At 41.4% G+C, this 12,425-nt stretch overlaps 2 protein-coding genes across 3 annotated transcripts; one reads left to right on the top strand and one right to left on the bottom strand.

Moving 5' to 3' along the window:
* Positions 1-216: 216 nt before the first annotated feature.
* LOC127599470 (long-chain fatty acid transport protein 2-like) lies at positions 217-5,774 on the top strand. Of its 2 annotated transcripts, none has more exons than XR_007962122.1 (10): positions 217-772; positions 2,057-2,266; positions 2,329-2,487; positions 3,299-3,423; positions 3,500-3,694; positions 3,804-3,894; positions 3,971-4,169; positions 4,258-4,383; positions 4,576-4,673; positions 4,945-4,996. XR_007962122.1 is itself a non-coding variant. In XM_052063434.1 (10 exons), exons 1-10 carry the CDS (start codon positions 298-300, stop codon positions 5,592-5,594), a joined length of 1,857 nt encoding a protein of 618 aa, XP_051919394.1. In that variant the 5' UTR covers positions 223-297; the 3' UTR covers positions 5,595-5,774. The 2 variants fall into 2 exon arrangements, 1 of the variants encoding a protein (XP_051919394.1); XM_052063434.1 differs by lacking the exon at positions 4,258-4,383 and adding an exon at positions 5,421-5,774 and having other exon boundaries at positions 223-772; positions 4,945-5,075.
* Positions 5,775-6,807: 1,033 nt separating this feature from the next.
* On the bottom strand, positions 6,808-11,489 carry hdc (histidine decarboxylase). The gene is made up of 12 exons (XM_052063698.1): positions 11,194-11,489; positions 10,953-11,125; positions 10,750-10,863; positions 9,570-9,692; positions 9,357-9,494; positions 9,141-9,284; positions 8,879-8,945; positions 8,614-8,776; positions 8,410-8,500; positions 8,240-8,338; positions 7,976-8,077; positions 6,808-7,706 (listed from the first exon to the last, which is right to left on the bottom strand). Exons 1-12 carry the CDS (start codon positions 11,219-11,221, stop codon positions 6,951-6,953), a joined length of 1,998 nt encoding a protein of 665 aa, XP_051919658.1. The 5' UTR covers positions 11,222-11,489; the 3' UTR covers positions 6,808-6,950.
* Between the last annotated feature and the right edge of the window lie 936 nt (positions 11,490-12,425).

The following is a 12,425-nucleotide window of genomic DNA, read 5'->3' as shown; positions in this document are numbered from 1 at the left end:
AGAAACAATGAGCTGTTTCAATGTAGTTAAATTACAAGCATTACATTTGGATTAGGTGAAATTTCTCCTGACTTTTTGTGCGCAGTATGTTTGTACCAAAACGGCCATTACATGCTGAATTGCTTATAAATCGCATGCAAGACAGGTATGACACATATCAACAGTCAGCCAGGATAGAAGGAAAGGGAGGTGGAGTGGGGAGTAGTGTGAAAGTTCAATGGGCGTCAACAGTGCAGTTTTTTATGATCAAACTGCTCATCTATTGCTGCTCAAATAAACTCCTTCCATTTGATCATCATGCTTGCTTATATTTTGTACACCGCTTTGGCAGGCTTGGCCATCCTCCCGTTGCTCATTTACTGGCGAAAGCCGTACTTTTTGCACGATCTGCGGTATGCAATCACTGCCATTCAAATCGCCAGACGGCTCGCAAAATTTTCGACGAAGAAACCCTTCTACAGTATTCTCGACTGTTTCCTGGACAAGGTGTCCAAACAGCCGAACAAGAAGTTTCTAGTGTTCGAGGAGAGCAGTTACACGTACAGACAAGCAGACCAGGAGAGCAACCGTGTGGCCGCAGCCCTCTCGAGGATACTCAAGCCAGGTGACACGGCCGCTGTGTTTGTGGGCAACGAGCCCCTCTTCGTGTGGCTGTGGCTCGGACTCGCCAAGCTGGGATGTACTTGTGCTTTGCTCAACTACAACATTCGCTCCAAATCTCTGCTGCACTGCTTCTCGTGTTGCGACGCCAAGATTCTGCTCGCAGCGGCTGGTAAGCAGAAACAATGTGATGTGAAACAAATGTCACATCTGTCTGTCTGTCTCTCTCTCTCTGTCTCTCTCTCTCTGTCTCTCTCTCTCTCTGTCTCTCTGTCTCGCTCTCTCTCTCTCTCTCTCTCTCTCTCTCTCTCTCTCTCTCTCTCTATATATATATATATATATATATATATATATATATATATGAGGTAAAATGGTTTTGTAATACACTTAAAGTGACACAATGTTATGCGCCTATACTTCAATGAAATATACATACATATATATATATATATATATATATATATATATATATAGAGAGAGAGAGAGAGAGAGAGAGAGAGAGAGAGAGAGAGAGAGGTGGCCCGCTAGCCCAGTGGTTAGCACGTGGGTTTCACAGTGCAGAGGTACCGGGTTCCATTCCATCTCCGGCCTCCCTGTGTGGAGTTTGCCTTTCTCCGGGTGCTCCGGTTTCCTCCCGCGTTCCAAAAACATGCATGGCAGGCTGATTGAACACTCTAAATTGTCCCTAGGTGTGAGTGTGAGCGTGCATGGTTGTTCGTCTCTGTGTGCCCTGCGATTGGCTGGCAACTGGTTCAGGGTGTCCCCCGCCTACTGCCCGAAGACGTCTAGGATAGGCTCCAGCACCCCCCGCGACCCGAGTGAGGATTATAAGCGGTTCGGAAAATGGATGTATATATATATATATATATATATATATATATATATATATATATATATATATATATATATATATATATACTGTATAGAGAGAGAGTTTTTTGAAAAATTAAAGCATTTTTATTTTAATGCAACCATTATTTTTTTTGGTTTAATGTAAGTATCAGTGTAATAACTGTAACATGGTTATAAATTAAAGCTGATGTTAAATGTTTTTGCTCAAGAGTGCATGCAAACTGTGTTAGCTACTATGTGCTAAGTGGTCAATAATTATATAATAAAACTAGAAACTATTTTAATGTGTGTTTTTTCTGATCATATGAATGGTTTTGGGTAACACTATATTGTGTCTGAAGAAAAATGATGTGCATAGATTATTTGGAATTCACTGTGAGGGAACAAAAAACTATTTTTTACTGTGTTTTATACACATTCAAGTTATAGTGTATAGTATCTCTCTTGTTCTTTTTTTTCTTTTCTTTAACCAAGAGATACCTATTATTGGCCCAACATTCAAGTTAGGATGCAAGTTCAATCCCAGTGCCAAGATTCAAAGGTCACATACTATATGTACACTTGCATTGTTACATTGGGCTCTTACTTCTTTGTATCGTCTCAGAACTACGAGAGGCCGTCGAGGAGGTGCTTCCGAGCCTGAAGCAGCAAGGGATCCGCGTGTTCATCCTCAGCGAGGGTGATGAATCAGACGGCATTGAATGTCTCTCGGAGAAGATTCGCCAGGCCTCTGACGAACCTCTGTCACCGCAGCTGAGGGCCGACATTAATATCAAGAGCCCTGCCCTCTACATTTACACCTCAGGCACCACAGGTAACCTCTGTGACTGTCCAATTTGTAGAAAATGTGACTTAATATGCGATCTCATAACGTAGGGCTTCCAAAGGCAGCGGTCATTAACCACGAGAGGTTATGGATGGCAAGTTTTCTTCAGTCAGTTGCTGGCGTACGCTCGGATGATATCATCTACATCAACCTGCCTCTCTACCACAGTTCTGGCTTTCTTATGGGATTGTGTGGAGCCATAGAAAAAGGTAACCAGTAGAACCGTAAAGGTTTGATCTCAAGCCGTAAGAGGATGATCATTTGTTTTTCCACATTTTTTTGATTTCACAAAGGGAACAATGGCATTTCAAATCATCTGTTCTGAGTTTCTTATCATGAACATAAAATGTTCTTTAACTCACCGGGCATGTTATGAATAGCATTTTGATAATGTTAACTGTCATTGATTACTATGGTTGCTCAGGGATGATACTTAACAGTAAATTTCGATGGGGAGGATTGTCGGCTCAAAGCGATGGTTATTTATTTCTCTCACTTTCCCTGTGCTTGTACTTGCGGAACATGTGTTTTTTTTGGTCAAGATTCTGCTAAAATAAAATATTTTACTATGTTCAATGTTCAATTTCATATTAAGGGACCAATCACCAATTTAGTCGATTCCTGATTTATTTCAGTTTTTTAAAATACATTTTAAAACTTTAAATGGGCACTTACCTGTATCTTTGTGCAACATGCGGCTGTCTTCTTTGCCGTCATGCACGGGGAGTGTGCGACCCCCCTCCAAGTTTTTTTAGTGTATTTTTTTCCAGCTTTTTGTAGATCTCCGAATTGGACAGCCTTCAGGATGTTAATTGTTGTGACACAACACCTGCTACATTCTGGCATTGACACTGAGTTTATTCGCGGATAAACCAACATCCGCCTATCTATCATGAGTCTATCACCTCAAACAACAAGCAGTTTGCCCCTGTTTGTATTTCAAAGTCCTAACGTTCCTTAGTGTACATCCATACTTGACTTGTCAGTATGTTAATTCAACATGCACTTCTTCACCTCTAGGCATCACTGTTGTATTAAAACGTAAATTCTCTGCATCAAACTTCTGGAACGACTGCAGGAAGTACAATATTACGGTTATTCAGTACATAGGCGAGATTATGCGATACCTCTGCAACACACCACAGGTAACACTCCTAAGTAGTTGTTATTGGTGAGAATGTTACTGGTCTTAACAGGCCTGTGTTGTTTTCTCCCCTCTAGAGAGACAATGACAGAGATCACAAAGTCAGACTAGCTCTGGGAAACGGCATGCGAGCGGATATATGGGCCGATTTTCTGCAGCGGTTTGGGAATATTTGCATCTGCGAGTGCTACGGAGCCACCGAAGGAAATGTTGGCTTTGTCAACTACATTGGTAAAATTGGAGCTATTGGCAAGGAGCATTTCCTCCATAAAGTAAGATATATAAAAACACTTGTACTGAATCAGAGTCAGAAATCGTCATAAATACATGCTTAGCTTTTTCACCAGTTCTTTTTTTTTACGTTTGGTTGTTTGTTTCCAGATGGGGTGCCCCTATGCACTCATAAGATATGACACGGAGAAAGAGGAACCAGTCAGAGATTCCAGAGGATTTTGCATTGAAGTGCCCAGAGGTTCATGCTTTTGAAAATAGAAAGTCCTTCACACAGGTTCATATTTTTCTAAGAAATATTTCATTTTTAACTGAAGGAGAGACTGGTCTGTTGGTGTCAAAGATTGGTGCGAGAACCCCCTTCTCAGGCTACGCCAAAAACAAGCAGCAGACCGAGAAGAAGAAGCTGAAGGATGTGTTTGTGAAAGGGGACGTCTACTTCAACAGCGGCGATCTTCTCAGAATAGACCACGAGGGTTTTGTCTTCTTTCAAGACCGCATCGGAGACACTTTCAGGTCGGTGAATGAAATAAACTGTTCTTAAGGCTCAAATTTTGTTGGGTTTTGAAGTCAGAGCACGTCATTGTTTTTGTTTCATATTTAGTTTGACGGTAAACAAACTGGGAGTGCCAATCAACAGCTTGAAGCCTCTTTTTTTCCCTCTTTTTTTCTGCCTTTGCAAGTCACAGCAAAAAAGTGTCTGACTGACAGTGTGTATCTGGAAACGCTTGTAAGTCGGATCTCTTGTATCGCAAGGCACCAATTTGTATCTTTGTTCTCATTAGATTCACCTTAAGTTGGCTTGTTACATTTTGCTCCTGTAGGGCAATCCCGGGAGCAAAACCAAACGGTTCTTACTCCCTGTACTCCCTACAATGTTGTTCAGTGTCTGTTTTACAATTCATTCAATTCACAATCACAGATGGAAAGGAGAAAATGTGGCAACCACAGAGGTAGCTGATCATTTGCTCATGGTGGATTGCATCGAAGAGGTTAATGTCTATGGTGTGAAGGTACCAGGTAATATTACATCATCATTATCTTGTAGAGAGGTCGCTAATACATCTGTTGGTTTTGTTTCTTTTTGTGCTAATATTCTCAACAAGTCTCTGTCTTTGTGGCATGGCCTCTTGAACCTCAACTCTTGCCTTTTATCAATCATTGATGAATGTAGCCATGAACCATGTCATACAGGGAATCGTGACTAGACAAAGATAACCTCAAATTCAAATGGAAACACATGGATATATGTTACGTTGGTATGAATATGAGCTTATATGTTCACTATTAGGACACGAGGGAAGAATTGGAATGGCCGCTGTGACCCTGAAAGAACATATGGAGTTTGATGGGAAGGCTGTGTATCAGCATGTCAAAAGCTACCTTCCGAGCTATGCAAGACCACGCTTCATTCGCATTCAGGTAAATTACATCCTGCCTAAAGACAATACAAATACATACAGAGGTGGCAGAAGTACGCGCGCTCTACTGAAATAGAAGTAGTGTAAAAAAGAGTGGTAAAAGTATGCATTCTGAAATGCAAAATGGTTTTTTTTTCATTTGTATGCAATACCTGTTTTGATAAATTGAAGCACTTATAGATGAAAGAGAACAGAATAAAAGTGTCCTTTCACCAGTGCATCAGACACGTCATTTATACTTTGTTACTTCGAATCTTCAAAGACATGAAAAAAATTAATAAATAACACACACAAAAACTGTTTGCAACCACAGTTTCATGATTTATTTTCATGTATTTCCCTGCAGAATGCACTGCAGGTGACCGGAACGTTTAAGCAGATGAAAGTGAAGTTGGCTGAGGAGGGCTTCGACCCCAACGTCATCCAGGATCGTTTGCTTTTTCTGGAGGACAATCAAGGCTACGTCCCCATGACTCAGCAGACGTTCAACTCCATAGGAGAGGGAAGAATCAAACTGTGAATCACTTTGGTCTTCACTACTCAAACAACTGTGAAATATATAGAATAAGCCACAAAGTGATTAGGAATCTTTGATGTTGCAAAGCATTCAAGAGCAATAATTTCTGGTGTGTTTTTTTCCCCTCGATGAACATTTTAAAATCAAATGTTTTTTTAAAATAAAACTCTCAAACTAAATTGATACCCAGTGTGACATTCCCTCACTTTGCGCCCTCAACATTTTACACTACTTGGTTATCTAAGTGACATCATCTTGGCCAAGGCAGAGATTTTCTTCCTAAAAATTACATTTCGTAAGACACTGTAACATTTTGCACTGGTTGAACAATAATATTGCAGAGACATTGTAACGATTTAATAAAAATGCATTGCACATATGTTAAAGACCCTGCAAAATGAACTCAGAGATGTGTTTCCAAATACATTAGACATGTTTGAAGATAATTTCTGGAAACGTGAAAAAGACTGAGAACAATGACGCACTCGATTGTGGAGATGTACCGTTAAACTGTTTTTCACCATTTCAACTTTGTAGATTTTTTGGGGCACTGCTTTAATTGTGCTGCGTGATGCATTGCGCTAGTGTGGTAGCTGGAGAGCGCACTGTGTTTTGGTGTGGAAAAGCTGCGTGACGACACAGTAGAATATATATACCAGCCACTGACGGTATGAAGCAGTTATATTTGAATGGCTCAAGCATGTAGTCATGTGTAGTCGTGAGAAACCTAGTTGATGAAGTAGCATCCATTTTTCCAGGTTGTAGAAATGGTGTTAGATGGTAGAAGAGTTGAGTGGGGTGTGGTTTCCGTGGCAATCAGTGGACACGGTCTCAGCATTGGAGAGTGGGCCAATCAAGTTGAATTTTTGCAATTTTGCAGCCTCTTTATATATATTTGGTCAATATTGAATCATTTAAATTTGGCAAGGTCATTAACAACACTCTTCTCTGTGTTGTGTCAAATTTACAAGACATAATTAGTTTCCCTTAACAGGGACTTTTAATGCTGGACTTAAATTTAGGAAAATTATATTTATTATTTATTATTATTTTTAGAAAATTATAGAGTATTTAAATAATAATTCAATCACAATGTATTACACCTAAAAATTATGCCTTATTAAATGTTTGAAAAGAGTTCCCAAAATGTTGAATGCAAACATTTTACTTTATAAAGTTAAATACAACTGAATTGACCATGAAAAAATGTATTGGATTAAAACAAAAATAAAAAAAGCTGAAGCCGTTGTATTACGATACACAGTTTGAACAATTAATTAAGTGAGCCTTTATCACACCACTAGAGGGACCCTACAAACCCCACTTTGCGAATTAGTTCCCTAACTCACTAAACCACATTTACGGGAGTTTGGGATCCGGAGTAGTTTCCATGGATGTTGGCGAGACAGCTGTGTGGGTAATGGGTGAAGACGGCATACAGTTAATTCTCCTGCAGGTTGAGATCAAATGTTTTGGCGGCTGAGAGACTTTTAGAGAACAGCATAGCTGGTGGTGACCACCCTGCGCCCACTGATTGCGAAAACTTGGAACACTGTTGACCTTTGTCAGCTTTTTCATGATTTGCTTTCCGACAATCTTAGAAGGCAACTCCGCCATCTTTGCTGTGGGGCCGCCCCCAGTTGTTGCTAACGTCGGCGAGACCACTTCAACTTGAGGGCTCAGCTTTATTTCAAAGGCGTAGCCAGTTCTTGGACCGAGATAGCTGTATGGCAGAGGCTCACTATTGCAGCTCAAAGAGCGCATGGGTCTCCTGGACTGATTCCAAGCCTTGTCAATCCAAAGCTCCACTTGGGCCTTGTCCATCCTTGGGGCAGTCTCTTCAGTCTCCTGTGGCCTGACAACGCTGTTATCTCCATCTCCTTTCACATTGTCTCCTAACGTCTTTGAACTATCAAGAGCCCGAGTGTCAGCGAGGAGATTGGAAGCAATTTTGGAGATAATGCTCCAGTCTCTGCGGATGTCATCGGTTGTGGTGTGCTGTGACGTCACCGTGAATCGAATGATGCGTTTGGTGTGAATGTCTGCAGGAATGAGGTACATGGCACCAGAGCGTGTCAGCCTCCTCAGCAGCTCGTGGGTTGAAGCATTACCTTTCTACAAGACAAGTGCAAAACAGCACGGTTGCAAATAATTTAACAAAATAGATTCATTTTGTCCAAGGTTTCAGATCATAATCACTCTGTCCTTCACCTGTTAGTGATAAAAAGAACACATTGACTTACCTTTGAACAAGGTGCGCCCTGGAAGTTGGTACATCTAAATAATCATTAGCCTTTCGAGAACATGTTGCTCCACAGAGAGTGCTTAATTTAGCTCTTCATGTTTATAGGTTGCTGCTTTAATCCCAAAGTGGAACTACCTACCTTCAGACAGAAAACAACCAGGCCGAGGTATCTCTTTGCAGGAACCTCAAAGTTTGGGTTACTTCTTATCAGAGACTCCAGGAGCTTTGCCATCTCAATACCCTGAGAGGGGAAAAAAAAGTTTGCCATTCAAACCCAGTGGAGACACAATGAAATGCTTAATCAAGACCGGTGTGTCTGTCGAATTTTTCATTGACAAGAGCATTTTTATCTTTCCCATGCTATTGCTCTTTAATCATGTGGAAAACATTAACTTCAGCATACGTGTCTGATATGTCCCTGGAGATTTTTCAGTCCAAATGAACGCAAGACGAACCAGAGCTTGAGAGAGCGGAAACGACGACTGAGTGGAATCTGCCAGTGCTGCGCAAATAAAAACAGACAAAACTGAGCACAACTAGACCTGAATCTAATTGTTCATAAAGCGGTCATACCATGAAGTCTGTGGCTGCCTGCGAGTTTTCGTGTCTGAGATAAACGGGGTCGACACTGAACGTCTGTTGGAGTTGGAGTTTGTCCTTGACCCTTGACCCAAACATGCAATAAATTTAGGATTAGGAGACACAATTTACAGACTATTGTGTCTCATAAGATTCTTTAAGTAAATAATGAATGCAGTCCGGATAAAATATAGTCACCAAAAAGCCGTGCAGTCAAAATGGACCATCATCCATTTTGATGGGTTGAAGACAAACGAATGTGCAAATTCAATGCCTTCAAGGGACCAGCGTAGCTCTGGACAGAAGTAGGCTGACCCAGCATACGCAGCATCCACATGGAGCCATAGTCCCTCTTCTGCACCTGTAAAATATTCCAAATCAAACAAACATAAGCAGCACATGTAGTGTTTGATTGTACAAAAATCATGATCAAAGAATGCCGGAGGTGACTATGAAGACGTACACACTGGTCCCAATTCCGAGAGAGTGTCAAAGGCGCACACCCCTGTGGTTCCCAAAGTGGCACATAGCTGAGGAAAATATAGAGTCAATTTGAGCATCAAGTCAATTAGAAAAATCAAATTGAAGGAGCAAATGTCATGTACTACTATCCTGTAGTGTTGACATCACGACTGCACATTTTAATCTTGAAAGTCTACGCAGATGAGGAGGGCAGCAACTCAAAATCTACAGTCTGGTATCTGTATTCAGCCGTGCTTCATTACCAGAAAAGGGACCAGTCCCCTGCTTCTGTCCTCTTGTATCGCCTGTTTCAATATCTCCCCTCTCAGAGACAGATGCTCATCTGTGGGAAGGAAGCGGATCTTCACGAGAGAGATCTGACCCGCTTTCTCCACTGAGGAGTGCGCCTGTGGACACAGTAAAACATCACTGTCTCGGATTGTTATTGAAACCAGTGGGTTTACGATCCAAGTACTGACCTGATCTGAAGCATAAGCCACCAGTGTTGAATTCAGGACAGAGTCATCCATGTCGTGGTCCAAATCGGCCCGCAGTTGCAGAATTTTGTCTTTCCTGGCTGCCAGAAGAGCCACTAGTGTGCTTTCGCTGACGGTGCTCTAGTCAGTGTCAACACAACAACCTGTCACTTGGTGACGTCTCACAATGTGAAAAGATGTGTAGTTGTAGTCTACCTGGATGATACCTCCTCCTCGGCTCTCACTGTGATAATGGAGGAAGAATTGGGGAAGTCCTAAAGCTTTACAAAGCCAGTCCATCACATTCATTTCCAACTCTGTGCAGGCAGGACTAGAGGCCTATGCAAAAAATAAAAAGCAACACCACAGATTTCATGCACTTTAACCAGACAATTTCTGTCCCATCTTCTGTAATTATGCTCTGAAGTTGAGTCACACAACATACACGTAACCCTGAACTACATTTTAACCATTTTGAGGAAGCAGGGAAAAAAAAGGGAGCTTCATGACTTTTTGACAATGACATTATCAAGCTAATTGCTCTGACCCTGACGACACCTAAATTACGCCGCCTCTTCTATTTTTAATTTCGTGTCTGCGCCTGTAGCGTGAATGGACATTCAGTCACGGGAGAATCTTAAAACGGTGATGTTTCAAATGGTCTCATCGCCTTATCAGCACAAAGGGTTGACGCATTCGTGCGCTGGGAGAGATACATTTTGCAGGAACAGGAAATTTACCCTCTTTTTCAATTTGATATGGAAGGTCACATCTTGTTTTCTTTTCCCTTTTCATGTCATTCTTCAGTCCCTTTATTTATTTTCCATTTCTGGTCACTTTAACAAAACAGCGCATTTATTCTTTGTTTTGCAGGTTAAATGTTGTATGTGTAATAACCTTGATTCATGGTTTTGTGTGGATGCCTTGTTTGCTAAGTAGTGGCTATTCATAAGTGCTAATAGCAGTTCACAACAATTTGTCCCTGTTAATTGTCTCAACTAATCCCTTGAATATATTGAAACGAAATATTGAAACTGACGTTGGTACATTCAAGCCATCATTGCGAATGTTTGACTTTTATGCATGAATCCAAAAACAGCATGGCAAATTGATTAGGCACTCAAAATTCTCCCACAATGTGGATGTGAGCGCGAATGGTTGTTCTTCTATGTGTGCCCTGCCCTCGCCTAATGCCCAAAGACAGCAGTGATCGGCTCCACAGCATGCCCGCGACACTTGTGAGAATAAGCGGAATAGAAAATGGATGAATGAATGGATGGGTGGATGGAATGATGGATCTGTTTTTCTTTAAAGCTGATAACATTGGTGATCTAAATAGACCTCCAATTCTAGAATGACCCTAAAATGAGGGGTCTTTCTTTTTTTCTTGCCTCACCCATGTGAAACCAACACAGTTGATGGCATCAGCCAGCATGTCCCCCAGCATTGAGGGCCATGATGTCAGACTGGGGTAGTAGGCATGCATGTGAGGACTCTGCCAGTGAACCACCTGCACAACATGTCAAAACAATCGAGGGGTTTATCACACGCATGAATTCCAACTGAATTAGATGACATGATGAGGGCATCAAAACTTACTCCCGGCATGATAACCTTCTCAATGTCACCAAAGATTTTCTCCCAATCCTCAGGCTCTGTGGGTGCCGTGTCCGGCAGAAGTTCCCTCATGTAGCCTGGCTTTACATCTGGAATCACCCTTCTCTCCCGGATGGAGCCCAAATATTTTGTGATGTAGTCCACCAACTCCTTACCTAGTTAGGGAAAAGATTTAGCGATTGGATAGACAGTAGAGTATTGATAAAGTGTGACTTGTCATTACCTCTGCGGTTGTATTCCTCAGCCTGCATATTTATTTGTGCCGGCGACTCTTGAGTGGTTTGTTATGATGCTGCAGTGAAGCTGCCTGTGTGGAGCAGTCGAGATCACCTCCCATCTATATAGCCACTATTGGCAGGAGCACGCCCTAAAGCAATGACGCATTTGACACAGAACAAATGTTCTTTCACGATGTCAGTCACAGACTCCAATTTTATTCAAAATGTTAACTGAAACCTCTCTTGAGTAGTCTATCTTTATGAAGCAGTATTGCTGTACTGGTCTACTCGTTTTGTTGATCTATATCAGGTGTCACCAACATTTTTGAGGGTGAGAGCAACTTCATGTGTACCGATTGTGTGAAGGGCTACCAAATTGATACACGTCTGAAATAACATATTTGTCCAAAATACCTTCAATAATATGAGGATGGGTTATTTTTAATACTTGATGATTTAAATTGTCAGACTTTGATCGTGTTTCGAAATGTCTCACAGTACTGCCAATGTTTGCATTTTTAAATCATAATTTCTACTAGCAAATCACAATGTCCAGGCACTGGCGGGCTACTCAAGTGGTCTTCACGGGCTACCTGGTGCCCGCGGGCACCATGTTGGTGACCACTGATCTATATAGTATTTAACAGAACACAATGGATTGTGTAGAGCAGGTGAAAATAACTAATAGTAATAGCCTACAGGCCCTGCGATTGGCTGGCAACCGGTTCAGGGTGTCTCCCGCCTATTGCTCGTAGACGGCTGGGATAGGCTCCATCACCCCCCGCGACTCTAGTGAGGATTAAACACTTCGGAAAATGGATGGATGGAATAGACTACAGTTATATTGCAGACCGAACTTGAATTGGTAAAAATCTGTGATAGATCATATTAAAAACAAACTACATGTTAAGCCTCAAAATTTCAACACGCAAAAATATGTTACAGTCCCTCTAATAATGTACCCTAGTCATTCTACTAATTCACTAAATTGTCTTATTGGTGAGGACAAAGAGTGTCCTAGTACTGTACATGTATCTTAAGATGGATGTCAAGGATATTCAATCATGCCTCAGGGTTTCCAGAAGCAGAGTAATAATAGGCAGTTGACTCCTGGAGCTACACAACATCTTGTCAAGCCAAATTCAACAACACAAATGATAGCGAGTGGTACACAGAAGAGCATTAAAACCACTGAAGTGACTCTAAACTTTCCTTAAACTTCAGACTAGCCACAATT

The sequence above is a fragment of the Hippocampus zosterae genome, chromosome 4 (assembly GCF_025434085.1).
Source record: "Hippocampus zosterae strain Florida chromosome 4, ASM2543408v3, whole genome shotgun sequence".
In the NCBI taxonomy this organism is placed as follows: Eukaryota; Metazoa; Chordata; class Actinopteri; order Syngnathiformes; family Syngnathidae; genus Hippocampus; species Hippocampus zosterae.
The sequence above is the reverse complement of the archived record's forward strand: the minus strand, read 5'-3'. Positions and strand labels throughout refer to the sequence as shown.

Bases quoted from the DNA above. Each gene is read 5' to 3' on its own strand.
- LOC127599470 (XM_052063434.1), top strand. From the start codon at position 298: ATGCTTGCTTATATTTTGTACACCGCTTTGGCAGGCTTGGCCATCCTC. The intron at 2,267-2,328 runs GTAACCTCTGTG...CTCATAACGTAG, and splicing joins TTACACCTCAGGCACCACAG to GGCTTCCAAAGGCAGCGGTC. The intron at 4,674-4,944 runs GTAATATTACAT...GTTCACTATTAG, and splicing joins CTATGGTGTGAAGGTACCAG to GACACGAGGGAAGAATTGGA.
- hdc (XM_052063698.1), bottom strand. From the start codon at position 11,221: ATGCAGGCTGAGGAATACAACCGCAGAG. The intron at 11,126-11,193 runs GTAATGACAAGT...TTCCCTAACTAG, and splicing joins TGAGGAATACAACCGCAGAG to GTAAGGAGTTGGTGGACTAC. The intron at 7,707-7,975 runs GTAGGTAGTTCC...CTTGTCTTGTAG, and splicing joins TGGTTGTTTTCTGTCTGAAG to AAAGGTAATGCTTCAACCCA.